General features: G+C 36.6%; 1 protein-coding gene across 4 annotated transcripts in view; it reads left to right on the top strand.

Moving 5' to 3' along the window:
• The window catches only part of LOC126758946 (rab11 family-interacting protein 1), a 50,706-nt gene extending 26,456 nt beyond the window's left edge, over positions 1-24,250 (top strand). For 2 of the 4 annotated variants that reach the window (XR_007666930.1, XR_007666929.1), the window contains 6 exons: positions 15,156-15,300; positions 15,394-17,360; positions 18,019-18,164; positions 18,229-18,387; positions 23,214-23,342; positions 23,667-24,250. Coding sequence is in view for 1 of the 4 variants with exons in the window: in XM_050473435.1 (XP_050329392.1) it covers positions 15,156-15,300; positions 15,394-17,360; positions 18,019-18,164; positions 18,229-18,387; positions 23,214-23,252 (2,456 nt within the window). In the remaining 3 variants the exon portion in view is untranslated. Of the gene's footprint in view, positions 1-15,155; positions 15,301-15,393; positions 17,361-18,018; positions 18,165-18,228; positions 18,388-23,213; positions 23,347-23,666 lie in introns of those variants that run through there. The other 2 variants (XR_007666931.1, XM_050473435.1) reach the window with 2 other exon arrangements.
• The last annotated feature ends 2,624 nt before the right edge of the window (positions 24,251-26,874 follow it).

The raw sequence follows: 26,874 nt of genomic DNA, 5'->3' as shown, positions 1-26,874 counted from the left end.
AACACAATTTTTTTAGATACATTCCTCAGGTATTGAACGAAGGAATAAGATGTAAAAATTTGTTTATTATTTTTTTTTTTTGACAATTTAGAGCGAAAATTTTTATCGAAACGAAAATTTTTTTTCAAATTGCCGCCATTTTGTCAAAAATGAAAATTTTGTTTATTCCTTCGTTCAATACCTGCATTTATCTATCCTTTAAAAGAATTCACCTTTTTTTTTATTTCAGATAATCCAAACCGAGGAAATCGTGCTCACCGCCGAGCGCCTTTTTTTGGAGGACGTTCGGGACATCATCTGCAGAGGCGGTGCACATCAATATTTTGACACGAGTAATACACAGTTATATTCTTCAAAGTGCGCTCTTTCAGAATTACTATCACTTGCACTTAATAAATAAAAGCTGTTTCCACAAAAAAATCGTAAAAAAAACGTTATTTTTGAACCTCGCAACTGCGTATAACCAATGTTGCACTATGTCAATGATTCCGCAGATCCATTCTCTCGAAAACGAGATGTGACTTGTAGAGGTTGGTGTTATGTTTGAGTGAGGACTTTACTTCTCTATTATATCTCTATTATATATTTATATCTCTATTAGTTATTCTTTGTTAGATTTCGAGGCTGAAATTGTTGTTGATGTTAATACTGATTCCAAGATAGACGAAATTATCTACGAGTTCGAAGTTATGACTGTCACGTCGACTACTTGTTTGATGGCAAGAGATATTTCGTCTTACCCTCGTTCACTACCATACCCATACGCATCGCTTCCTTATATATTACATGTATGTAGTCGGTTGTTGATGCCAATGATATCAATATCATCGGCGTACGCCAGAAGCTATTCAGTCTTATAAAAGATTGTACCTGTAGTTTGAAGAAGTCACACGACTCCCTCCTAGTCTGAAACCTCGCTTGGTACCGAGCAGCTCGGAAAGGTTCTTCCCAATCCTGACGGAGCTTTTAGATGTTTGATCGGCCTTCAATTTGGAAGTCATCTCCGATCAGTATTATTTTTTCCTCTCAAAGACATTTAAAATTTTTCGTCTGTTTAATCTTCATAAAGCCATTTCATCAAATAATTATTCATATTCTCGATTTTGCTAATGTTAAGTTTTTATATGTTAGAGGTCGAAACTCTGTATTTCTTAATATGCGAGTGTACAGTACATCTATTTAAATGTATAGCCACTTGGCTCATTTTATCGCTCTATTAGTATAATTATCGTATTATATTAATCATAAATAAGATATTTAACTGTAATTGCATTCGCATCCGATGAATAAAATAGGTATTTAATGTTAAATTTTGCAAATAAAAATTAATGTTTATTGCTCTTTGGTGGTGCTGCCAACATTTATCGGCGTTAATTATGCAAGTATTTACCACCGCTCAGCAGCAATAAATCTTGACAATATCTTCATTTGGAAACGCAGAAAATGTCGGTAATTTATGTTTCGAAACAGCGTCGCATTTTCACTTTCAAATGACGTGATTTGATTGCTTACAGCCCACTCTGGTGAAATTTCCTCAAACGGCCGAGTGTGAAAACCCCCACAACTTTTTAGCTAAAACGAAAGTAATTACACGATTTCTAGTGGCATTAGCGCCATTTGTTGTTGACGTTGATGGCTGCATAGTGTCAATGGCGTGGTTGAATTGGCTGTCAATTATCGAACTTGCAATCATTTTGTTATACATACATACATATATATATGTATGTATGTATGTATGTACTTCGCAATGAAAGCGTTACAAATCCAAAATGAGCATTTGTGAAACAGATGTTTCAGTAGTTTTTCATTAGTAAGCGGTTTTGTTGTTGTTGTTGTAGCGTTTGGTGGCATGCTTTTGCAACCCACATTAAACATCCGTCCGTTTTCTCGCACACGATCAGATATCTATTTACTTTTTTTATGTGTGTGTAATTACACTCATGCTTAAACGTAATGGTAATTGTAATTGTAATTGCTGATGATGTAATGTCAACAGACTTTCGGCGCAACGTTTACACAATGTTGACATCTGCTTTGTGAAGTGCATTTGTGCAAAGCGCGCACAGCGTAAATTTGTTTGAGCTAAATTCAATTCTTGCTTTTTTTCTTGTTGTTGTTTTTGCTCCATAAACGGCGAGTGCAAAAGAATCAAGTGAAAATGAGCTGTGCAAGCATTGTCAAATGTATTTAGGTATGTCGCCAGATTTTTATCTCGGCCACACATTGCTTCGTGTCTGTCTGCTGTTGTTGTTGCTGTTGGGACGCCCCAAAATGCTTTCATTTAAATTAATTAACCCACTTGCTGACCTCGCCAAAAGGCCAAAATGTCATCCCGGCCAAATGGTAGGTATCTGTCGCGTCTATAAGACATTGATATTACAATATTTAGTTAGCCTTTTGCCTTTTTATTGTAATTTTTGCAATTTTTCGTGCGAAATGCGACCATAAAAAAATATGTATGTGTATGTGTTTAATTAAAAAGGTGCAGTCATTTGCTAAACTAGTTTGCATGTGAAGTGTAGATAATAAATTAATATTAGGATGAGCCAAAAACTGACCTTGTTATAAGTACCTCTAATGTATATATAAAAAATTTCCCTACAAGGAAAAATGGTTTTCTTAATTTCCAAAGTTGTGAATATTCAAAGTTCCCTATATAAAAATCACACAAAAAACTTTTGGAAACTACCATAATTTTAAGGGATCGTCTCACTGTGAAATTTTCTACAAAATCGATGTTGTTGTGATGTTGCATTATAGGATAGTATACACTGTAATAAATTTTCTCTCAAATTTTGAAAACGAAATTCAAATTATTACGGTCGCTACAGCGTTTCTACTCCAGTCATTAAACGCGTTTTTCTCGTTTTCCACTCTCAAAGTAATAGTTTGAAGATATCTAGTTCCAATTTGGAGAAAACATTTTTAACGTCATTCTCTATCGCGATATGGCAACTTTTTTTTGTTGAAATCTTTTTATTTTTTCTACGAAAAATTGTCGGAAAAATGGCCAAATTCGATACTTTTTCCATTTTGTCAAATATCAACCAAAAAAACTCTCCATAGCGGAATTCTGATTTTTCCTATAGATTAGTACTCTTTTCGAAATTTTTCTTTTAGATCAAAATTGTCATTTTGAGACGATGCCTTAAAACATTTAAGGCTACGCACACAATTCTTTGTGACATCGTTTTTTTATGTGTCATATTCATTTTTTCAACAATTTATTTAACTAGTCAGATATAGGGTTATATATACCAAAGTGATACGAAAATCAGTGATTTTCCGGAGGGTCATTCTGAGACGATCCAAAATCGGCCCACTGCCACGCCCACAAATGGCGGAAACCGAAAACCTATAAAGTGTCATAAAACCATTTAAGATACAATTGTTTACATCTCGTACATTTCTACTAGAGCACACAATTTTGTTTGAAAATCTATTGTTTTATATTTAAAAAATCTTATATTTAAAAGCTTTCATACATTTTTTCACTTCCTTGTAATTTTTTTTATTCTAAAACCTTCAAAAGTTATGGTATTTTTAATGAAAATGTATCTACACTCACCACCGCACCGACACCTTTTAATGTTAAGCTAAATATTTTTACTTGCTGAAATATGTTTCCATATTTTAGACTCACCCTAATGCATATGTTTGTACCTAGTATATGTATTGTACTATGTAAGTTGAATTACAAGCCTCTTTTTGTGACTGCCAGCGTACATCACTCCTCTTATTGCTTTTAGTACATGTGTATGTATGAATGTTTTTATAAAAAGTGAATTCACAGTTGATGACAATCTTGTTTAAGATAATCTATCTTATCTTATATTTAAATATAGTTTAAACAAATTAAGTTGTGGTTGAAATGAAAAAAGAAAATTTTAACAAAATGCAATAATAAAACAAGAGTGCATAAGATTATTCCTAAAAAATCCATTTCAGATAAAAAAATTAAGGTAAAGATAGTATTATCATTAAAGATAATGGTCAAAACAATAATAAATCGGGAATGGTGGTTTAGTACTCCATACTAATTTGCAGCGTCGAAGAGGATAACTATATACATAAATGATCTAATGGTTTATAGATTTCATAACTTCAATTTCCTCCTACAATAAACAATTTATTTCAATAAATCCCCTTACAAGTGGAGAATATCGGCCACAAATAAGTAAAAATGTGACAGCCAAAAACACAGAATATTTTCAAATTTTGAGTGTATTTCTCCAGCTTTATATTTTTTGTATTTCTTAGATAGTACACAGCGTCCCTGTCAAAAAAGAAATAATGTTAAAAATACTTTTTCTCATTCAAAAAGATCGCCGTGATTTCGCAATTCTCCTCTTACATTTGCTGTATCTCATATTACTGAAGCTGATTCCGACATTTTCCAAAAAACTTTCCAAGGGTATTCCAAAATTTCATTATGATTATTATTACTGATGATATTGTTGCCTTTCGAGGAATTATGCCGAGTTTACAGCCCTTTGTTAGATAAAAACTCACTGTTCCGGGTACGTAACCAAACTGTCTTAGTAACGGATTGGTGGTGTTTGATCCACGTCGCTTATACTTGTATGAAGTTAGATAATACAGTTTATCTTTGTGACAAGCGTCACGAAGAATCGCACTTAGACATCTAAGAATGCTGGTCTCTTGTTATGCCACCAACTACCATATATGGATTAAAAAACCTTCATAAATTGACAATCGTTTTTCAGGAAAAATGTTAAGATGATAACCATTTTTTTCTTACTGTATTGATTGCGGCGAATGCGAAACTTGTCCGAGTTTCGCTGTTCCGAAACTTGCCGATTTTCTTAAGTGATTTCTTTATTTTCCGTTATGTATCACACTAGAAATGTAAGAAACCCAATAGGCAGCAAAACCTTTTGACCACTCTGGAAGACAAAAGTTTTGCTTATTAAATATGAAACTATCCGCTTTTATTTTAATTAATACTACTACGGAAACGTCGAGTATATGTATTTTCTTCCACAAATTCTGAAATTATCATAGAACAAGAAAAAAAATTAACATTCGGTTCCACCGAAGCTATAATTTCTCAAATAGAAAAGATCGCTTGGAAAAATTTTGATCGGTCAGTTTGGTAGGTAGCTTTTGATATTGTGGCTCGATCTATTTCGTGCAAATATCTCGTCAGATGGAAAAGCTTTCCATACAAGCACTTCAACTGATGAAAATATTAAAAAAGTGAAGGATATGGTGCTTGAAAATCGTCGGGCAAGTGTTAGAGAGATCGGAAAAGAGCTCGACATATGTATCTCGCAAGTCCGTTCGAATGATTCTGGTGGATAGTTTGGGTTTAAAGGCGTTCTTGCTCGACGCGTCCGAATTTTTTTTTGCATCGAGCCGCGATATGACTGAATTTAAAGCCAAAAACGCAGTGAATATCACCGATTAACCACGGTATTCACCAGCTTTGGCTGCGTGTGATTTTTTCTTGTTCCCTAAACTGAAATTGGCACTCTATAGAACTCGTTTTTAGACAATCGATGAGGTAAAACATGGTGATACATGGCTAAATCGACTCAGCCCGTCATGCTATTCAGGGTATTACAAGCATTATACTATGTTACCTACTTCCATGTTTATATATACTTACATACTATAAACTTTTACCCAGTTTAAAAATAAAAATCCACAATCACGCTTCAAATAAAATAGTTTATGTGAAAAATGTTACAAACAACAAACACAAAAAAACCTGGAATCGAAACCAAACATTTGCTATAATATTATATTACAATAGATACCACCAACGGCTTCGCGAAAGCTTTGTAAGCGCCACAAAGCCGATGATGACATTGTGTGACGACGACGAATAGGCGAACCGGCGTGTTTGTGGGGGTGCACTGAAGCGGCATTGCCAAATTTGTTAGACGCACACCAACAAGAATAGTCAACACGCATTTGTTATGTTATATAGACTAACAAGCAACAACAAAATCAAATAAATAATAATAAAAAATGTATACAAAATAACCGCATAGAATGGCGAATGCTGAAAGGAAAAGAAAAAAGTCCATGGGTGCAGTGAGTAACAGAGACGAGTGAGTGAGTGAGTCAAAAGAAACAGCAGTTTAGCACGCGAAGGTAAAAACTTCGCAATGAGGTCATCGGCAAAGACGCGCAACCACACACACACACACACATCCATATGGTGTATAGTTACCTTTGTATAATCACACGCGTTTATTATTATTTTACCGAGTAAAAATTGTGTATATATTTTGAACCAGTAATTGGCAGCTAGACGAAAATAAGTAACGCAGCGAAATGCGTAATATTCACGAGCCGGAAGCCACTTTCATGTGGAACTATAAGTGCTCCGGCGCTAAGTAGCTAAGGAAAGTGCTAAAAAGTGATAATGTTGAACGAAACCCAGTCGAATAATTCGTTTCGGCGCAAGTTTGCTCCATCATGCTGCTAGTATATACATAATTATGTAGTTATATACAATGTATATACATTAAATGTAAGTACATATGTAAGTAGGGTGTGTGGTATATAGAAAAGCATTTTGCCTTGATTTCAATAAAACGCGTGTTGAACTTGAAATTTCTTTCACATTAAAGTGTATGTGCATACACACATACATACATGCTTATAATCCCAACTGAGTGTGAATTTGTAAGCTTACTTTGTTAATTTGTATATCAGCTTTTCTTTTTTTATATCGAAATAATGGAAAGTGACAGAAGTGGCGACGGGTCCAAAGAGCTATAAACTGAAAGCGTGATAATAAAAGCTTTACGAGCTCGCTTTATGAATACATACTACACACATATAATACATACATACATACATATGTTTGTATTGTAAAAGTGATAACCATCGGAGCAAATTATAAAAGAAAAATTTATGTAGACTTGAGAAAAAACTCTCTCTTGCACAACAAACAGTGTATTTTGGGGGCACCTTTCACAGCTGATTTTGTAGCTTAAGCACATTGTATGTATTCATCATTTTTATATATAGTACATACATATGTATGGATACATTGTGGCAAAAAAGTACGCGGAAATTGTAAATAAAACGCAGAATGTTTAATTATTCATCAATATTTATTGTGTGGCCTACAAAGTAGTCCCCACCAGATGTAATACACTTATGACAACGATTTTTCCAGTCCTCGAAACACTTTTCATAAACCCTTTTTTGGAATGGCCTTCAGCTCCTTCAACGAATTTTGTTTTATCTCTTCGATCGACTGAAAACGGGCTCCACGGAGTGGCAATTTGAGTGTGGGAAACAAGAAGAAAGCATACGGAATGGTGAATACGCTGGTTGGTCGATGGTGATCATTGGGTGTTTTGGCTTAATATTCGATCACAATCGTACTCTTTTTGAAAAAAATTCTGCTGTATCGGGACGAGTCGAGCAAAAACGCGTTACGTACCCAAAATAGCCATTAAAATCATTCGAATCTCGAGATATGTCGAGCTCTCTTGCCAGCTCTCTAACACTTGCCTGACGATTTTCAAGCACCATATCCTTCACTTTCTTAATATTTTCGTCAGTTGAAGAGGTCGAAGGTCGTCCAGAACGAGGCATGTCTTCAACGATCTCTCGACCGTCTTTGAAGGCTTTGTACCACTCGTTGGCTTGTGTTTTTGATAAAATTGCGCCACCGTAAGCCTTTTCCAACATTCGCAACGAAATTCGATTAGAAATACAAAATTTTAGAATTCTTTAATCGATTTTTTTTATCCATTGTAAAAATCGCAACGCGCTACTGAGTTGTTCCGACTTAAGGGGGTATTCTGGTCTAGAAGCATTTCAGGTAATTTTTAAAGTGTCGTAAAATAAAGGCAATTAATATTTTTACTATCCATTTTTTTATTAGTTATTTGTTAATTTTAGAAGAGTACAGAAAAAAATTAGAAACTAAAAAAAGTAAAAAATTTCAAAAATTATGAGCTGACGAGCTCTAAAAATTTCCACGTGACCACACCCCTGATTTCAACCCTCCTAGTTATCTGAAACCAAAAAAAAAGATTATTAATCTAGAATAATGTCGCAATGGCCGGGACTACGGAAAAGTGGGAACAAATTTTTTTTCACAAAATGGCGACTGCCTGAAAAAAAGTTTTTTTGGATCACTTTTTCTGACTATTTCGAATTTTTTAAAAATAATAAAAATTTGGGGATGGGGCTAGTTCCAACCATAGACAAGCCTATAAAGAAGACTATAAAAATTTCAAGTAAATCGGTCCAGTCGAACCTGAGAAATCGTGGGTATCGTTCCGAAAAAGTCAGTTTTAACTGACCTATCAAAACTAAAAAGTCCTTCTATGGAAAACGTCTTGGCATTTTCGGTAATGCAAACTGCGCAGTTTGTTTGATGCAACCAGTTCGAAAAAGCAAACCTGGCATCTTTGCCAAAATTGAGAACTCGAAAAAGCGTCACTGTCGTAGCTATTGAGCAAAAACGCGTGCTTGCAACATTTGAAAAGTAGTTCTTCAACTTTTCGATGCCATTTTTGTAGTACGATTCGTCCTTTCATTTCAAATCGGCCTCAGCTTCTGCGATGACCTCTTCATTAGACGAAAATTTCTTCTCAGTGAGCATTCTTTTAATATTCTATAACCGGAAATTGGCGCTGGGACCATATCTGTGAATGCGAAAGCAATTCGAAGCCTAATTCATGGATTTTTGCCATTGTTTCCACTGATTTGTGATACATCCGACATAACCTTGCCAACCGACTGTTGCGTTTTTCCACGCTTTAGAACGGGTTCATCGTGTGCACACCACTCGGATAATTGCCAATTGGACTTCGAACTGAAATGATGGAGCCATGTTTCATCCATTATCACAAATCGATGCAAAAACTCGGGTTTATTATGCTTGAACGTCTTCAAACACTGCTCTGAATCATCAACTCGTCGTTGTTTTTGGTCAAAAGTGAGCTTACGCAGCACCCACTTTGCACAGAACCCTGTATTACCCAAATATTCATGAATGATATGATGACAGAGTGCCTGCTATCTCAAACAACTTCGCTTTTGGGTCATCCAAAATAATTTTGTGCACTTTTTTGTTACTTTTGTCGGTAACAACCACATTTGGACATTCACTGCGCTCACCGTTTTCGGTGTTCATATGGTGATTTTACTGAGGCAGTGTCCAGAATCTTACCACCAAGCCAAGTTTTTGTTTCAACTGTATTTGCTCCCTTTAAAAAGATATATTTTTTTATTTTATCAACAAGCGAAATTTCTTTTTATCCATGTTTTTCACAATACCAAAAATTGCTTCACTCAAAATGATATAATACACAAACTAATGATCCGACGGCTGTCAAATTTATACACGCGCCTTTAGGAGGTTAGAGCTAACAAAAATTCTTGTGAATTCTAGTAGCGCCATCTATGTGTCATGACGAGGACTTTTCTATTGACCTTTTAAAACAACTCTTTCAGATTTAGTTATACATATAGTTCCTACCTGGTAATCCAAGCAGAGTGACTTTTTTCATAGACCACGTCCAAAATATTCATAGCAGCCGTAGTTAAGAGTGTACACGAAGACCGTGGAGAGTCGATTCGGCACCGTTCGCAGCAACTCGGACTGACGTATGGAACGACTTGGCGTATTTTACGTCGAGATCTTAAATTGAAAGCGTACAAAATACAGCTTGTGCAAGGAATGAAGCCGATAGAGCTTCCCAAGCGACATCGCTTCGCTCTATGGGCTCTTGGAAAGTTCCAAGAAGATTCGACGTTTTCGAGCCAAATTTTGTTCAGTGGTGAGGCTCATTTCTGGCTCAATGGGTATGTAAACAAGCAAAATTGCCGCATTTACTACGAAGAGCAACCTGAAAGGATTCAAGAGCTGCCATTTCATCCAGAAAAATCAAGGGTTGGTGTGGTTTGTGGGCCTGTGAGAACGTAACCGTCATTGGTGACCGTTATCGTGGCATGACAATCCACTATTTGATGACTGAAATTGAAGCTCGTGACCTCGGCGACATTTGGTTTCAACAACACGGCGCCATTTCCGCACATCGCATCAACCAATAGATTAATTGAGAGATCACTTCGGTGAGCAGATAATTTCACATTTTGGGCTGGTCGATTGATCTCTAAGATCGTGTGATATCACACCGTTAGACTTTTTTCTGTGAGGATATATAAAATTTAAAGTCTATGTGGACAATTCCGCATTAATTCAGCCCTTCGAGCAAAACATCACCTGTGTCATTCGCCAGTTACCAGTCGAAATTGGACTCAAAGGATGGACCATCTGAGACGTAGCCGCGGCCAACATTTGCTGGATATAATCTTCAAATAATAGCAGCCAAATATTGTTCTTCCGAATGGTAATTCTCTGTTAAATTTGAAATTTCTGTGCTTTTTCTTTAGAAAAATAGGGAACCTCGAAATGGATCAACCTTTACATAGTTGAGCTTATCCTCCTGATCTCTTATTTGTAGTTTTAATCTTGATTTCCGCGAAATAGACGACAAAACAAGCTTTAAGGCGACTGTGAACGGCTAATAGATTCTTAGAGTGCTCGCAAGGTGAACGCTTAAAGCCGAGCCGAGCGCATTTCCCCATTTACGGTCGGCCCGGCTTTGAGCGTCTACTAGGCGGGCCCCTAAGAATCTCTTAATAATTTTCCCATTTACGCTCGACTCACATTTGAGCATCAACTATGCAGGCACCCAGCCCTTTCTTGACAGAATTACACGCGTCGGTTTTTTATTGCCTGCAAAGTGACAACAATAATTAAGGTAAAGAATTCGAACCCAGGAAGGATATACCTCTAACCACTATCTACCATAATCGTATGTAGTTTTGTAATAACTTAATTCTTCAAATCTAAATGGAGTTAGTTGCTTTGGCATACTTCACTTATTTAGCTATTTCCAGCCAAACTTTCGCAACCATGACCAAATTGGCCAAAATCGCTAGCGTCATCGGCATCGCCATTTATAACACATACCCATATTCTATGGCTCGCTGCTTTTTGCATAATTTTATGTACTTTGTGGGCTCCAAACACGCTTACATACCGTTTAAGATATGTGTTTACAAAGCTTACAATTTTGGTTGAACTACTTCGGTTAGTTAATCGCAATTAGTGAGATAAATAAACGGCAAAAGCGCACAAAAGTAAAATATAAATAAAAATTACAACAAAAACAAAAGCAAAAAGAAAGCAGTTCGTGAAAAAATGCAAAATATGCAAACGTTTGTCGACAGCGCTGACGCAAAGGCGAGGAAAGGGAAGCGAAGAGCCACATTCAAATGTGAGCTTTCGCAGACGTTGTGTTTGCGCGCAAATATGCCGATAATGCGATAGTAATTGCACGTTGCGCATTCACCGCCCACACCTTGCACCAGCAACACCTTCCACTCACCCACTTTAGCGATCGCGCATATTTGCGGTGCAGATAGATAATTATATTGTGTGCTTTTCTCTTTTCTGCTATTTACTTTTCGCATTTTTTTTTACTTTTTTCATATTTATTTATTTTTCTTTTCTCATTTTTTTTTTTATATATTTTCTCTATTTATTTGCTTTTCTTTAACATTTTTGTGTTGTGTTTTCGTTCGATTAATGCCACGCTGCTCACCTGTTGCTTTTGTGGCATACAAAATACAAAATGTTTGGTATTTGTGTCTGTGGTTAATTTCGCTGTTGCTGCTGCTTGTCTGCACCGCCCACAACCAAAACAACCAGACACCGCACCATTTTAGGTTTCTTCGGTTTGCCTGCCTTCCACCACTTTTTTCGCAAGTTACTTATTTACTAAATATATAAAAATGTATAAAGATTACCTGTGCGCCTTGCATAATTGCAAAAACAAAAAGCATGCGTGTATACATATAGTATGTATAAATATTTTCTTTCATCTATTACGCTTAACTGGCACTGTAAATGACTGCCTTGTTGCTTGCTTTGTCTAACGCTCCGCACAGTTATTAGTCATTAGCTCTGTTTGTTTGCCTCATTATGTCGCGATATTTATTGGTCATTATTTGTGCCATTTGGTTGGAGCGCTCCATTTTCAGCTGAGTCGCCTCCAATATCGCGGCTGAATCAGCGGCTAGCAACGAGCAGCTACCGTGCTTTACTGTTTTGTTTCCAGTTATTTGCTTTTGCAGTTTATTTTAACTTCTATTTTGTGGTTTCTTCAAGAACTCTTGCTCAATTTGCTTGTATTGTACATTCATACAATGTTTCTCATAATTATATCTCACTATAAAGCTACATACATATGTACATAAGTATCTGTCAATAATTTCGACGACGAATCACAATAGTTGGTATAATTGCGTCGAGGTTAAGTCTCACTTGTTTTCAGAGATTTCTGGTAAAGTTCAATGTGCGAAACCAGGTCGAATTCAATCAAATAAACTTTGTAGCTTCTAGTATTTTGGCCAAATGTATCTATATAATTTATAGCTGTATATTTTTATAATCTGAGATGCAAGCTTCGCTGACCTACAAAGTACATATGTGTATATATACATATGTATAAGGGGTGATCCTCTCGAGTTTCCCTGCTTTTTTTTTTTAAGAAAAAGCACCGAAACTTCAAATTTAATGAGGAATGTTTATTATCATTCGAAAGAACATTCATTGGCATTTATTTTTTGAAGCTTATTTCTTTGAAATGTTGGCCGCGGCTGCGTCTCATAGGATCCATCCGTGGAGTCCAATTTTCGATGATTCGAACGAGACTGGTAACTGGCGAATGGCACGTGTGATGTTTTGCTCTAAAGCTTTACATATCCCCACAGGAAAAAGTCTGACGGTGTGATATCACTTGATCTTGGTGATCAATCGACTGGCCCAAAATGATAAATTATCTGCTCACCGAATTTTTCTCTTAATAAATCCATTTATTGATGCCTCATCGCTGAACATTTGGGCGCTTGGCAAGGTCGAGCGGCTTCAGTTCTTGCGCAAACTATAGTTTGTACGCTTTCAATTTAAGATCACAACGTAAAATGCGTCAATTCGTTCCATAGGTCAGTCCGAGTTGCGTCGATCTGCGTCGAATCGATTCTACCTCAGTTTAGCAACGCTACAACTTCCGAATATATTGTTTAGATCGCACCATGGCATAGCGCTGTCATTCAAACAGACCGATCACAGTCAAGATAAAGATCTTCATAAAATATCCTTTTTCCTTATTCGACTAGAAGATTGTTTATATCAAACTATGTGCTTAGAGAGAACTAGCTAAACATTTCCCGTTGGATGCAGACCATATCGTTTTTAAGTCTTCAACAATAATCTGCTTTAATTCCTTGATAGCGCTTCACCATTACAAAAAAGGTCCTGATGGAAACTCTTGCCTTGTTCGTCACTCACAGCGACCAAATTTACAGGCCTGAAATCCAGATGAGAGTCAACTTTTTACAACATTATAAGTTCATTTATTAAGTCTTTGTAATTTTCCGATTTATGATTTCCAGGAAAATTTTGGACAACGTTCACAAAACATTGGGAGCGGAGTTTTTCCTAATTATTCAGTTTTCTTAAAGATCTTATCCTTTATCAGTTGTATTTGTGGATATACAAATATTCCCTCTTTAATTTTTGTCTTGCTAAGTTTGGAGAATTTCTGTTTCTGATTTTTTGATCGATGATGAGGCAGTTCGGCACTATGATGTATGATGGGTATGTTCGCCGAAGATAAGTTTGGATACGTTGGAGTGTTTTCAGACTTGGCTGTGAGGCATTTTGTTTGAGTGACATAATACAAGGTGCGTTCCAAAGTAAACAGGACTTTAAGAAAACAGAATAAATAGTTTTTTCGGCAAAATCAATTTATTTCATTCAAAATAGTCTCCTTCTGTTTCAATATAGCTTTTTGCACACTCCAAAAGCATGTTAAACGAGTGTTCTAGCTCGTTGGCCGGTATGGCCGCCAGTATGCCGGTGCAAGCCTTTTGAATGGCCTCTACGTCTGCATAATGCTTTCCTTTCATGGGCAAATGCATTTTTCCGAAAAGGAAGAAGTCGCACGGTGCCATATCAGGTGAATACGGGGAGTGGTTAATGGTTAAAATGTGATTTTTGGTCAAATAATCGGTCACAAGCGTCGATCGATGAGATGGATTCTGAGCAATTTTTGGTCGTCAGTCAATTTTTGCGGAACAAACCGTGCACACACCTTTCGTAAGCCCAAATGTTCGGCGATAAATCGATGTTTTGGGGATGTTCAATTCCATTTACATGAATTTCAATGATGATTTCGGCTGATTTTTGATGAATTCACGCACAGTTTCGATGAAATTTCCGGTGATCACGGATTTTGATTGGCTCACATGTTGATCGTCATTTATGTCCTCACGACCACTTTGAAAACGTTGAAACCACTCGTGCACCCTGCTACGGGATAGGCAATCATCGCCATAAACTTGTTTCATCAATTGATTTTACCAATTTTTAAACAAAATTTAATGTTGGCTCTTTGTTCGAAGCTCATTTTCGCACCGTTAACACAAACATACTGACACTTAAAACGCAATAACTTCACTTCCAATCGATGAAATGTCATGTCTCACTGGACAATCGATAAAGAGAGCAGATTCTAACGCATCAGTCGACATATAGATGGGGCCAACAGGGGCGCTAGATTCAAAAAGTCCTATTTACTTTGGAACAGTCCTTGTACTAACAAATACATGATCCTTTGGTTCGGTCTAAATCATGGGTATAGCAAACGACATATGTCTGGATTCGTTTTCGGCTCAACTTAATAGCAGTAGCACACACTTTACACAACATTTATATGGAATCCAGGCTTATTTTGATCCCTCACTGGAAATCCATTGTCCAATTTTTACCTCTGCTCAAATAAAGCCCTTTCATACCATTTCGGACATAAAATTTAATGTCTCTGATTGGTTTTTTAACAGTACTGTTATATGGGAAGTGGGCGGGGTTGTCATCCAATTTCATCCATTATAGTTATGTACATTAAACCTATTAGAGGGCGGAGCCATGCCCTTTTTTCCCAAAAGTTTTCATCTATTATTATTAATAATATCACCAATATATATTTAGGATGGCCAAATATAAGCTCAATCCGTAACAAACTCATAGTTTCAGATAAAAAATCTATTTACTATTTTCATTTCCCTTTCTCCCCATTTAGTTCAACGAGCAAAAGGTCTGCTAACAAAAGGCAAAAATGGCACCAACAACTGTTTTGTCACAATATCGTTGGGCAAGGAGAAGTATCAAACGTCTGTCAAGGAGAAAGCAGAGATGAACGTCAGCTGGAATGAAGAATGCGAACTGTAAGTAACCTCCGACATAATGCGGAGTTCATAAGTTTCCTACTATTGCAAAACAGCTTGGATTGTAACGATCTTATCATTTACCATACACAGTAAAATTCCCGACCAAGGCAATCGTGCTGAACTCGTTCTAACCTGCCTGCATCGCAATAATCTCGGAATTGATGAGTTTCTTGGCCAGGCCACCTTGCCACTCAATGAAATGGATGTGTACGACCGTCCGCGTTCCAAATGGTTCAAATTGGAGAGTAAACCCGGGAAGGAGAAAAAGAATAAAGAGCGCGGAGAGCTGGAAGCGCGCATATCCTTCATTGTCAAATCCGGCTCATTGACCGATCTGAGCAAGAAGGAGAAACACAAGTCTTCCATTGGCCAACTGGCCTCTTCCGTGGGTGGCAGCCTGCTCTCGATAGGCACAATAGAGAAGCGTAAAGGCATTAAGAAGTTCGCCAAATCGATTGGTTCGAAAATGCATTTGAGCAGCAAGAAGAAGAACAAGGATGGCGATGATGTTTCCAATTTTAGTGGTTCATTTGCAAGCATTGGTACGCCGAACAGCTCGAATGGCGGAAGTCGTCGTTACGGGCAACGTGCTGGTGAAGCTGATCCCGGTGTAATAAGTGAGGACGAAGATGAGTTCGTCTTTGACAACTTGTCACACAAAAGTTCAGCAAGTTCGTTGAATATACGGTCGAGTTTACAACCACCGACACAAAATTTCGCGCCACGTAATCCTTCACCGTTGCTGAACAAAGTTGGAGGTAAGCTATCGTCTAGAAGAGATTTGGTGGAGGAGGATCTCGCCGTAGATCCCGAACTAGAGGAGTTAGAAAACGACTTCAGCGTCCGTGCACGAACACTGCCGCCGCCCTCGAAACCACCACGCACACAACAACAACTCAACGACATGATAGCCTCGTCGCCGAAGCAGAAGGAACCGGCCTTAGATGAATGGGAATCTAAATTATATAAACAAAACTTGCAGATTGGCAGTACCGATTCCTTGAAACGACGCTCCTGGGAGCAATCGCGTGTGCCCCTACCAACACCCAATGAAGAAGCCGAACAGCAACCAGCAGCAAACGATGATGTAAATAAGGTGGCCGAAAAGAAAGACGAACAAAGTTTTGTGAAACCAGCAAATGGGTTCTCTAACGTGAAGAGTTCAGAAGTGCATTCCGAGAGCGATTCTTCATTATCTTCTTCAGAGTCCGAAGAGGAAGAGAAGCAAGCTATGCCTGAACCGATTAAAACTGAAGTCAAAGAAGTCGTTGCTAAAAAGCCACAGGAGCTTATTATAAGCCCCAAACCCGTGGCAGCTACACAAAACATTAGTCTACTGTCGCCAGATGAAGAGACAAAAGATTTCAATGAACTTAACGCTTCATTTGCCAAATTCGAGCAACGCAATAAATCACACTTATTTGATTTGGATACAGATAAGAAGTGGCACACACAGTCCTTCATACAGGCAGAATCCAAAGTGCCGCCTGTGCCAAAGGCCATGCCACGTAACCGTGAAAGGGAAGCGGAACTGAAGCGCGCTGAAGAAGAGCGAGAGCTCGAACTCAAACGCCAAGCTGAGGCGCAAGCTAAAGCTGCAGCTGAAGCTGAAGCAGCGGCAGCAGCCAAAGCTGCTGCAGACGCCGAAGCAACAGCCGCAGCGCAGGCACAAACTAAGCGCCAGCGCCAAGCCGAACTTGAAGCGGCTACAATAGCCGCCGAGGTAGAACGTAACCGTCGCGAAGCGGCTGAGCGCGAAGAGCGCAAACGCGCCGCAGAAGATGCGCGTCTCGAGGAGGAGCTACGCAGAAATGAGCAACGCTTGCGTGAAGAAGAGGAGGCTTTACAAGAGGAGATGCGGCAGCGTGAAGAGGAGAAACGACGCGAAGCCAAGCGACGCGAGGAAGATCAGCGCATATTGAACTTTGCCAAACGATCGACATCGCTCGAAGACGAACAAAGTCCCTACAGTAGCACGCCCGAGCAATCGCCCAGTGAGATTGTGAATGAGAAACGCGAAAGGCGCTTGGGCAAATTCAAGTATCTGAATAAGCGAGGTGAGCGTTTGAGAGGGACGGTGTGCAGTGGTTGATGAACGTTTGTTGTTGTTGTTGGCTGTGGCGGCTAACGCTGGCGGATTTGTTGCAATTGAAAGTGAAAACGTACACACACACATACACACTTCGAAAAGAAAGCTTTATGTGTGCTCGGTATAATGTCTTAACTAATAAATCTGGGTTTTAAAGCTGACATGATTATCAAAAAAATAAAAACACAACCAACACACATACACCTGTAAATGTTGTGCAATGTCGGCATGAAATGCTTTGACCTGATTTGTTTCGTTTTAGTGTACATATTTGTGAAAATTAAATGCACGCTTTTGTAATCAAGAAAATCAAACGCAAATCCGCCAGTGGATTTCATTGTGCGCTGTCCACACATAAACGCAAATATTCATCATCACTCACACTCACATACTCATATATATTATCTATTTAAATACGCATATATTTTAATTGGTTTTAGCAAGAGCTTACATGCAATACATACATACATACATATATATACGCTTTGTGTGTGTATATACAAAAATCAAGCATTTGCATTGAATTTGCACTTTTCATCATTATTTACATTATATTAACTGTGTTTTTATTTCATGCATGCATATGAATTGGAAAGTTTTCCATTAAAGTTATTCATATCTTACAGAGAAAAGCGAGGATAATCGCTCCACACCAAGTCCAAAAGCCAACGAACGCATTATAATCGGACATGAGAAGTCCACATCACACGCGGAACGTCGCTCGGAGATATCCGCCGCACTGGCCAAAAAATACGAGGGCAAATCGCGAGAGGTTCAACTCAATTATTTTCGCCAAATGTCTCATTGCATGCTAATTTATCTAAATTTTATTCTAGGAACTCATGCTGATCGCGAATGGCATGGAGAATGAAGCGTTGCTGCAGCGTCAACGTGTCAAAGAACTGGAGGATTACCTAGATAATTTGTTGTTGCGCGTGATGGAGACACACCCCAAAATATTGCAGAATCCCTACTCACGAACGACATCGGCAAAAGGTAAACACAAGTCAAGTTGCAAACTAGCAAAATTAACTGTTGTGTGACTTTTAGTATTTTTGTGCTGTCAATATGTTTTTTTTTTTTTTAATTCTCACACTTTTACTGCATTCACTCTTTATCTATGACTAATACTTCATACTTCCATATTATTACACTCCATTACTAAGCGCCTAATTTAATTTTAAATGCACCTACACACGCTAATGAAAATACATGCTTCGAATTCAAATCAATTAACTACACAGATAAAACAAATAAAAAGAAAAGTAAAGTAAGCCGCGTCTAAAGACCTTACCTAATAATAATTCACTTAGTTAATTTCAAAGAAAAAAGTTTACTGCAATCGTTATGGTTTATATAATCAGTGTAGTCACGAGTATGTATGTGCAGGGGATGAGTCTTAGATAGATTTATATAATTATGGAAAGATTTCTTCCGTTCAAAAAACAGTACGGTCTAGAGGAAATACACCCAAAAATATTTAGTAACAAGAAAAAACGTTAACTTCGGCTGCAGCGAAGCTAATATACCCAAAAATTTATTTAGTAACTATGTGTTCAGTTTGTAAAAATACGTTATAGTAATCGATCTGAACAATTTTTCGGAGATTATATTAACACACAGCTCACAGGTGCATTTCTTTTAGTAACTAAGTGTTCAGTTTGTATGGAAGCTATATGCTATAGTAATCCGATCTGAACAATTTTTTCGGAGATTACATTGTTGTCTTAGAAAATAATCTATACCAAATTTCGTGAAGATACATTGTCAAATGTGAAAGTTTTCCATACAAAAACGGTTTGTATGGCAGCTTTGTTTTATAGCGGTCCGATATCGGCAGCTTCTTGAAGAGAAAATGACGTTTGCAAAATTTCAAAACGATATCTTAACAAGTAAGGAAGGGCTAAGTTCGGGTGTCACCGAACATTTTATACTTTCGCATGATAAAGTGATAATCGAGATTTCATTTCCGTCATTTACATATTTTTCAAATACCGTATTTGTGTAAAGTTTTATTCCGCTATCATCATTGGTTCCTAATGTATATATTATACAGAGAAGGCATCAGATGGAATTCAAAATAGCGTTATATTGGAAGAAGGCGTGGCTGTGAACCGATTTCACCCATATTTCGTACATGTCATCAGGGTGTTAAGAAAATATTACATACTGAATTTCATTGAAATCCGTCGAGTAATTCGTGAGATATGGTTTTTGGTCCATAAGTGGGCGACGCCACGCCCATTTTCAATTTTTAAAAAAAGCCTGGGTGCAGCTTCCTTCTGCCATTTCTTCCATAAAATTTAGTGTTTCTGACGTTTTTTGTTAGTCGGTTAACGCACTTTTAGTGATTTTCAACATAACCTTTGTATGGGATGGGCGTGGTTATTATCCGATTTCTTCCATTTTTGAACTGTATATGGAAATGCCTGAAGAAAACGACTCTGTAGAGTTTGGTTGACATAGCTATAGCAGTTTGCGAGATACGTACAAAAAACTTAGGGGCGGGGCCACGCCCACTTTTCCAAAAATATTACGTCCAAATTTGCCCCTCCCTAATGCAATCCAAATTTCACTTTAATATCTCTATTTATGGCTTAGTTATGATTATAGGTTTTCGGTTTCCGCCATTTTGTGCGCGTGGCAGTGGGCCGATTTCGCCCATCTTCGAGCTTAACCTTCTTATGGAGCCAAGAAATACGTGTACCAAGTTTCATCATGATATTTCAATTTTTACTCAAGTTACATATATGCACGGATGGACGGACGGACATGGATCGACTCAGCTCAACATACTGATCATTTATATATATACTTTATAGGGTCTCCGACGCTTCCGTCTGGGTGTTACAAACTTCGTGACAAATTTAATATACCCTATTCAGGGTATAAAAAGAATTGCATTTTTCATTTTATTTTGTAATGCCCAAATTAAGTTAACGGATTGATTAAAAAAAAATTTTAATCCAAAATTTAGTTAAATATAAAAAAAATAAATAAATTTGTATTTATGTTTAGAATCTTTAATCATTTCGCGCTTGAGTTCTTGTGTTGTACTATTTTGGTTACCTTTGCAAAGGAAAGTTTAGGTTAGGTTTGTCTAGTAGGGCAGTGAGTCACGCATAGAGCAATTTTGGTTCTTCGCGATACCAGATGGAATTCAGTTACTAGGTTCATGAGATTCTGATTCTGCGGACGTGTGTCGCCACCAGACAGTGAACAGTTAGTATTCAGATCATGTTCCTAAGGTCTTTTCAACCGAGTGTCAATTCAAATTTTGTGTAATGAAAGCATAATTTGAATATAGTATCAACTCAGTTTAGCAGTTTTTGTCTTACATTTACATTTAATTATTCTTAATTATATTGTTTCAGTTAGAAATATGTTAATCTTTCCTTTCTTTATCCCTTTTCAATCCAACTTTTGATTTGATGAATAAAGTATTTATTTTTGAATTCTAATTTTGGGATTAAAAATTAAATTTCCTATTTTCCTATTAAAAAACGCGTCCTGCCTACAACAACAAAAAAGAAGTGATTCCGTTAAAAATATTGTTTTCGACGGATAAGATTTTGAAAGCTTTCACAAAGTCGAAAAATTTAATATTTTTTTGTTTTTAATAATAATTTCAAAAATTTATCAGAAAAGTAAAATATTAAAAAAAAAAATTAAATAATTTAACATAAATTATTTTTAATGCCAAATAATTTAAACCTTATTTTTAAATTTTTTTTGTATTAGAAAAAATAAGGTGTTGAAATAAATTATAATTCTTTATAGAAAACAAAACTAAGGGCTTTCAAAGCATTCTTAGCCCCTGAAAGATTTTCTCCACCAGGCAAGAATCGCAGCACAATTGCGCAAGCGTAAAAAGACATGTTAGCGCAGGGTTGCACCGCAATTACTACCCCTTTGTTTGAACATCTGATATAGTTTGTTCGATTCGCTACTCTGCAATGTCTATCAAATCGAAAACAGCTAATAATAAACGTATTTGTAAATATCTATATACATATAGTATATAAACTATTTATAATATAAGTATTGATATTTTTCGTTTAGATATTGGCTGAAAAATATGCTTGCTCTTATCACTTCTTGACGTTCATGCTTTATTAAAACTAAAAAATTAGCTTTACAAAATGGATATAGCATAGCAGTTCATCTATCATTGAAACATTTTTTTTTAAGTTAATTTAATACATAAGAATTCATCTAAATGTGCATGTTTCCCCGTGTCTTGTGAATTAAAGGACCTCGATCTATAATAAGATCTATTCAATTGTTGTACAATAGCGTTCTTAATACTTCGTTATTTACCTATATATGCATCTATATGCATGCAAATGCATCAGATCTGCCATTTAACTCTTACTTTCGAACCATTAGGCAACTCTACCAAAAAAGCGTCAGAAAGCCGATGATATTGTCATAATGGCGCGAGATAAATTTGAGAACACTCTCTGCGATGTAGTTCTAAGGGGCTTAAGTCTAGCAAAAGGATGGTGCAATATAGTAGGGTTAAATATTAAACCGTCATAAACAACCGTTATACCTTTTACAAAGCAAAGATCTTTTCCGAGCTTGAGACCCCTAACACATTAGACTCTTTTTCATTCCATCGTAACTATCGCAATCCAGCATATCGCTATCCTTAGCGATAGTCAAGCGGCACAAAAAGCGATCTCAGCTTATGAGGTCAAATCGCTTTAATGGAGGAGTGTATAGGGAGGCTGAAGCGCCTATCAGTTTTCAATTGCGACCGCCTGATCTGAGTGCCGGGGCATAAAGTGGTAGCCGGCAATGAGTCGGTCGCGTCCAGGATAATGGAGCCGAAACCGTGCATTCCGGTGGAGCCCCACACTATAAAGGAATTGGGGAGAGGGAGAAAACGACACCGGCAGTAGGCGCCAGGAATACGCCACACCAAGCTACTGCTGGGGGTTCAACCAGAGCAAGGTTTAAAGATATGAGCAACCTCCCGCGAGACACATTTCGCCTCCTTGTCGGACCTTTGTGACCATATGTGATATAGCAGAAGGCACAATGGACGCTTCAATTTAATGAGTTGTTGTCAGTAGCATTAATTTCATATGGTTTTCTCTTCTTCTAAGCTCAGATTACTAAAGCACCGATTACCATTCTAAACTCCATTTAATATATGTTAAAGAAATATCATCATAAAACTATTGCTTCTTCTTCTTTACTGGCGTAGACACCGTGTACGCGGTTATAGCCTTTGGCTACTAAGTTTTATATCGACCATACGCTACTCTTAAATGTCTTTCCACACACCATATTATCCAGATTATTTAAGTTTAATTTTTTCATGTTTTGCCTACATTCCGAGCATCATACAGACGAACCTACACATCCTAATGGACTCATTCATTTAATTAAAATTATTTTTATTATTTTATGATGTTTCAAACAACTGTTAGGAAAACGAAACTCATCTACTCAAATAGCATTAAATTTATAAGATTTTCGCACATTATTTTCATAGGAAAGTGTCTTACATGCTATCACATTATTTACATTTTCTCAATCTCCCACTGTGTTGCGCAACTAACTCTACCTTATCCTTTATCTGTGTCATTTCAAAAGTCAATTTGGGCAACTAATCGAAATCCTACCACTCAACTGTGTAACTGTGTTTCTCATGTGCACCCGTTTCACATTTTTCGTTCGCCTTTTGTATTTTTTTCCCTGTGACTGTCCTATTTATTTGAAAGTTTTGAATGCAATTTCCAATTTTTCTTGTTTACTAATATTTTTTATTCAATGCAACACCGTTATGTTGATTGTTATGCTCTTCTTCAGTTTTAAAAATTACATCAATATGAATGACTTTTTGTAAAGAGCGAAAGAGTGAAAGAAAGAAAGAAAGGTTGGCGAAGCGTGATGTATTACCAATCTATTGGCAGTTCGCATGTCATTGCCAGGACAAGTAAGCAATTTAATTACAATTTTTACCCAAAATTACCGTTATGTGGTGTATTTATAATTTATTTACTATTTTTTATAATTTTATGACATAAATAGTTGTGTTTAAAGGGTATAAGGTGACAGACAACTTCATCGCTCATTAATTTTAGCTTAAAAATGCAAACCGATTTTTCCTTAACAAATATTTTGACTATTAATTGTATGATCTTTCTATTACTAAATAATTTTTTATGCTTGAAAATGCTAAATCACCCCTTCCAAACATTCTTTGTTGAAAAAAATATTGTTTTGCATTTTTTTTTTAAACTCTGGTTTCTCTTTGCAGCGGCTGAACATTAATGAAAATATCACAGTTATTTATAGCAAATAGTAAAGTTACGCGCGCTAATTAAAACAAAAACAAAATGTTGCATAATTACTTTGAGCGCCTTCCAAGCAGCTAAGGACGGACACAAGCGCTGTTAACACGGAGCCGAATCACCGAGTTGCCTTAGAGTGAAAATTCAAAGTGCTTTTTTTAGACTAGTTATATACATATATAAATTTACACAAAAAACAACAACTATAGCAATGTACAATGTATGCAAACATATATGTATGTGTGCGAGTAAAACATAATTTTGCAATCAATGTCATTTTGTTAGTTAGAAATGATTTTGTTTCTACTAATACAGTTAAATTATTATAAAAAAAAATATTTTTTAAGTAAAAGAATCACAAAATGTATTTAAACAAATTAACGGTATTTAATGCAGCGTGCTGCAGCAACGTATACACCACAACTCAAGATTTAATGATTTTAAATTTTACCCCCAGCAACGGAAAGCAAGCTAAGTTAAGTTAATTTATTAATCAATAATTAAAAAAAAATTTAAAAAATAATAATTTTTGTGCAAAATATATTATTTTCAAACACAAAATCGTATGTTTATAAAATATTTGACATTTGTATGCGCAAGTGACAGCTGTAAATAATGCAATAACGGTCGAAAACAAAGCATAACTATTTACAACAAAACTCATATTAAACACTAATCAAATATTGCATTTTTTTGTGTGAATTTTTATAAATTTTAATTTAAATAAATTTTATAACACTTGTAATTATGACGTAAAATTAAGTTAAGCAGTTTTTTGACACTAAAACTATATTTCCACTAATATTTCGACATTAAATTTATTCTTGCATTAATTGCTGCTGCAGTCAGGTTTATAATACTTTTTGTTAACGCATTTAAATTTTTTATGTTTATTTACATTTAGTACATATATATTTTTTTGTATTTTTCGGTTTGGATAATTTTTGTTGCTGGCATAAAATTATATTAATATAATAGTTTTAACTCTGACATTTATATCTGTTATGTGTATGTGCTAAATTGTCGCGATATTGTAATTTAAATCTAAGTAAAAAAAATATTCAATAAATATAAAAAATTTCTACCATTAAGTTAACTGTTTCGGTGAAAAACAAACAAGAAACAAGTAAGAAAGCGCTGTCGCTTTGAAAAGCTCAAAAGGTGGGGAAATAACGAGTGATTCAAGTGGATGTACCTTTTTCAATAGCCTTTTCTGACAGATCATGTGTGAGTCGTGTCAAGCTGTCATGTTATTTTTATTCAGTATTGTTTGGCATTTCATCATGGCAAGATTTACGCCTGAACAAAGTACACAAATCGTTCAACTTGATTACGAAAATTCACGTTCTGTAAAGAATGGGTTTAGTTCAGCATATGCTCAACATAATCGGCCGTACTATTCGCAACAGCATCCTTGAGATCCAGCAACTATTATTGAATAATATTCGATCGAATAGAGCACGTCCAGCACGCAGTGAAGAGTGTACACGAAGGCCGTGGAGGTTCGATTCGGCGCCGTTCTCAGCAACTCAAACTGGCGGATGGAACGACTTGGCGCATTTTACGTCGAGATCTTAAAGCGTACAAAATACAGCTTGTGCTAGAATGGGGTCTTGAAAAGAAGATCGGACGTTTTCGAGCCAAATTTTGTTCAGCAGTGAGGTCCATTTCTGGCTCGAAGGGTATGTAAACAAGCAAAATTGACGCATTTGATACGAAGAGCTACCTGATGAGATGTAAGAGCTGCCATTTCATACATTTTGATGCATGAAATTTAAGCTCGCGATCTCGGCGACATTTGGTTTCAACAAGATAGAATACTATAGATATAGAATTTACGTTTTAGGCCGATCGATTGGCCACCAAGATTGTGTGATTTCACACCGTTAGACTTTTTCCTGTGAGGATATGTAAAGTGTGAAGTCTATGCGGACAATTCCGCTTCGATTCAGGCGTTGGAGCAAAACATCACGCCGATCATTCGCCAGTTACCCGGTAGAAATGCTTGAACGAGTCATCGAAACTCAACTGATGGACCATCTGAGACGTAGCCGCGACCAATATTTGAAAGAGATAATCTTCAAAAAAAAAAGCAAAAAATGGCAAAGAATGTTCCTTCGAATGATAATAAACATTTTCCGTTAACTTTGAAGTTTCTGTGTTTTTTTTTTTTTTTTTGGAAAATGAATGAACCCTCGAAATGGATCACCCCGTATAAGGGAAATGGGGCTAAGGAATTTCTTGGCTCGGTTTTATTCGGTTTTCAAGTTACGTTATATCATTTTCAGAAATAGGCGCCCTTTAAATTTCATTAAGAAACCTTACAGATTGAACAATATATGTATGTATGTATAAGGTATAAAGTGACAGCGGATGTTTGAAAATCCGTATTTTAAAATTATTGATGTTTGGTTTGTAAACTGTAAAGTGAAAGAATCAGATGGAGTTTAAAGGATTTTTAAGTGGGTAGTAGGTGTGGTTGTCATCTGACTAAGAATGCCTGGGTAACCTCACACTAAATTTGGTTGAAATTGGAGATGTAGGATTTCAACTAAAAAACGCTGCTACTCTCATTGTCCAATTTTTACCCCTGCTCCCTGCCCAGGAACTTTGTGAAAATGTGAAGATGAGATTCCGTCCATCTACAGTACTGGCTGCCAAGGAATACGTTTACAAAATTTCATCATGATACTTTAATTTTTACACAAGTTAGCGCTTGCACGAACTACAGGCGGACAGACTGATAGACAGTAACGGACTCGTCTTGTCATCCCGATCTTGTATATATGTACATGTTATAGTGGACAAATGAGCAGAGTCTATAGAGCTTTTCTGCCATGTGTGCAAAATCTACATACATATGTATGTCAAATCGGTTTCTCAAAAACTAATGACAAGACAAACGGAGATAACTAAATCGACTTAGCTCATTTCGCTGATCATTTATATTTACCATATAGAGTCTACGAAATTTTCTTTTGGGTGTATCAAACTTCCGGGCAAACACTTAATATACCCTGCTCAGGGTATAGAGATCAGAAAACTTAATAGCCTGGCTTAATTTAATTGCGCCTGCGAGTATGCTAATGTTAAATTGCACGAAAAAATATCGAAAATTAGAGAGGATATATTTAACGAACTGCCCCTTGGTATATGCAACAACACCATTATGTA

The sequence above is a fragment of the Bactrocera neohumeralis genome, chromosome 5, assembly GCF_024586455.1.
Source record: "Bactrocera neohumeralis isolate Rockhampton chromosome 5, APGP_CSIRO_Bneo_wtdbg2-racon-allhic-juicebox.fasta_v2, whole genome shotgun sequence".
Taxonomy (NCBI): Eukaryota; Metazoa; Arthropoda; class Insecta; order Diptera; family Tephritidae; genus Bactrocera; species Bactrocera neohumeralis.
The sequence above is the reverse complement of the archived record's forward strand: the minus strand, read 5'-3'. Positions and strand labels throughout refer to the sequence as shown.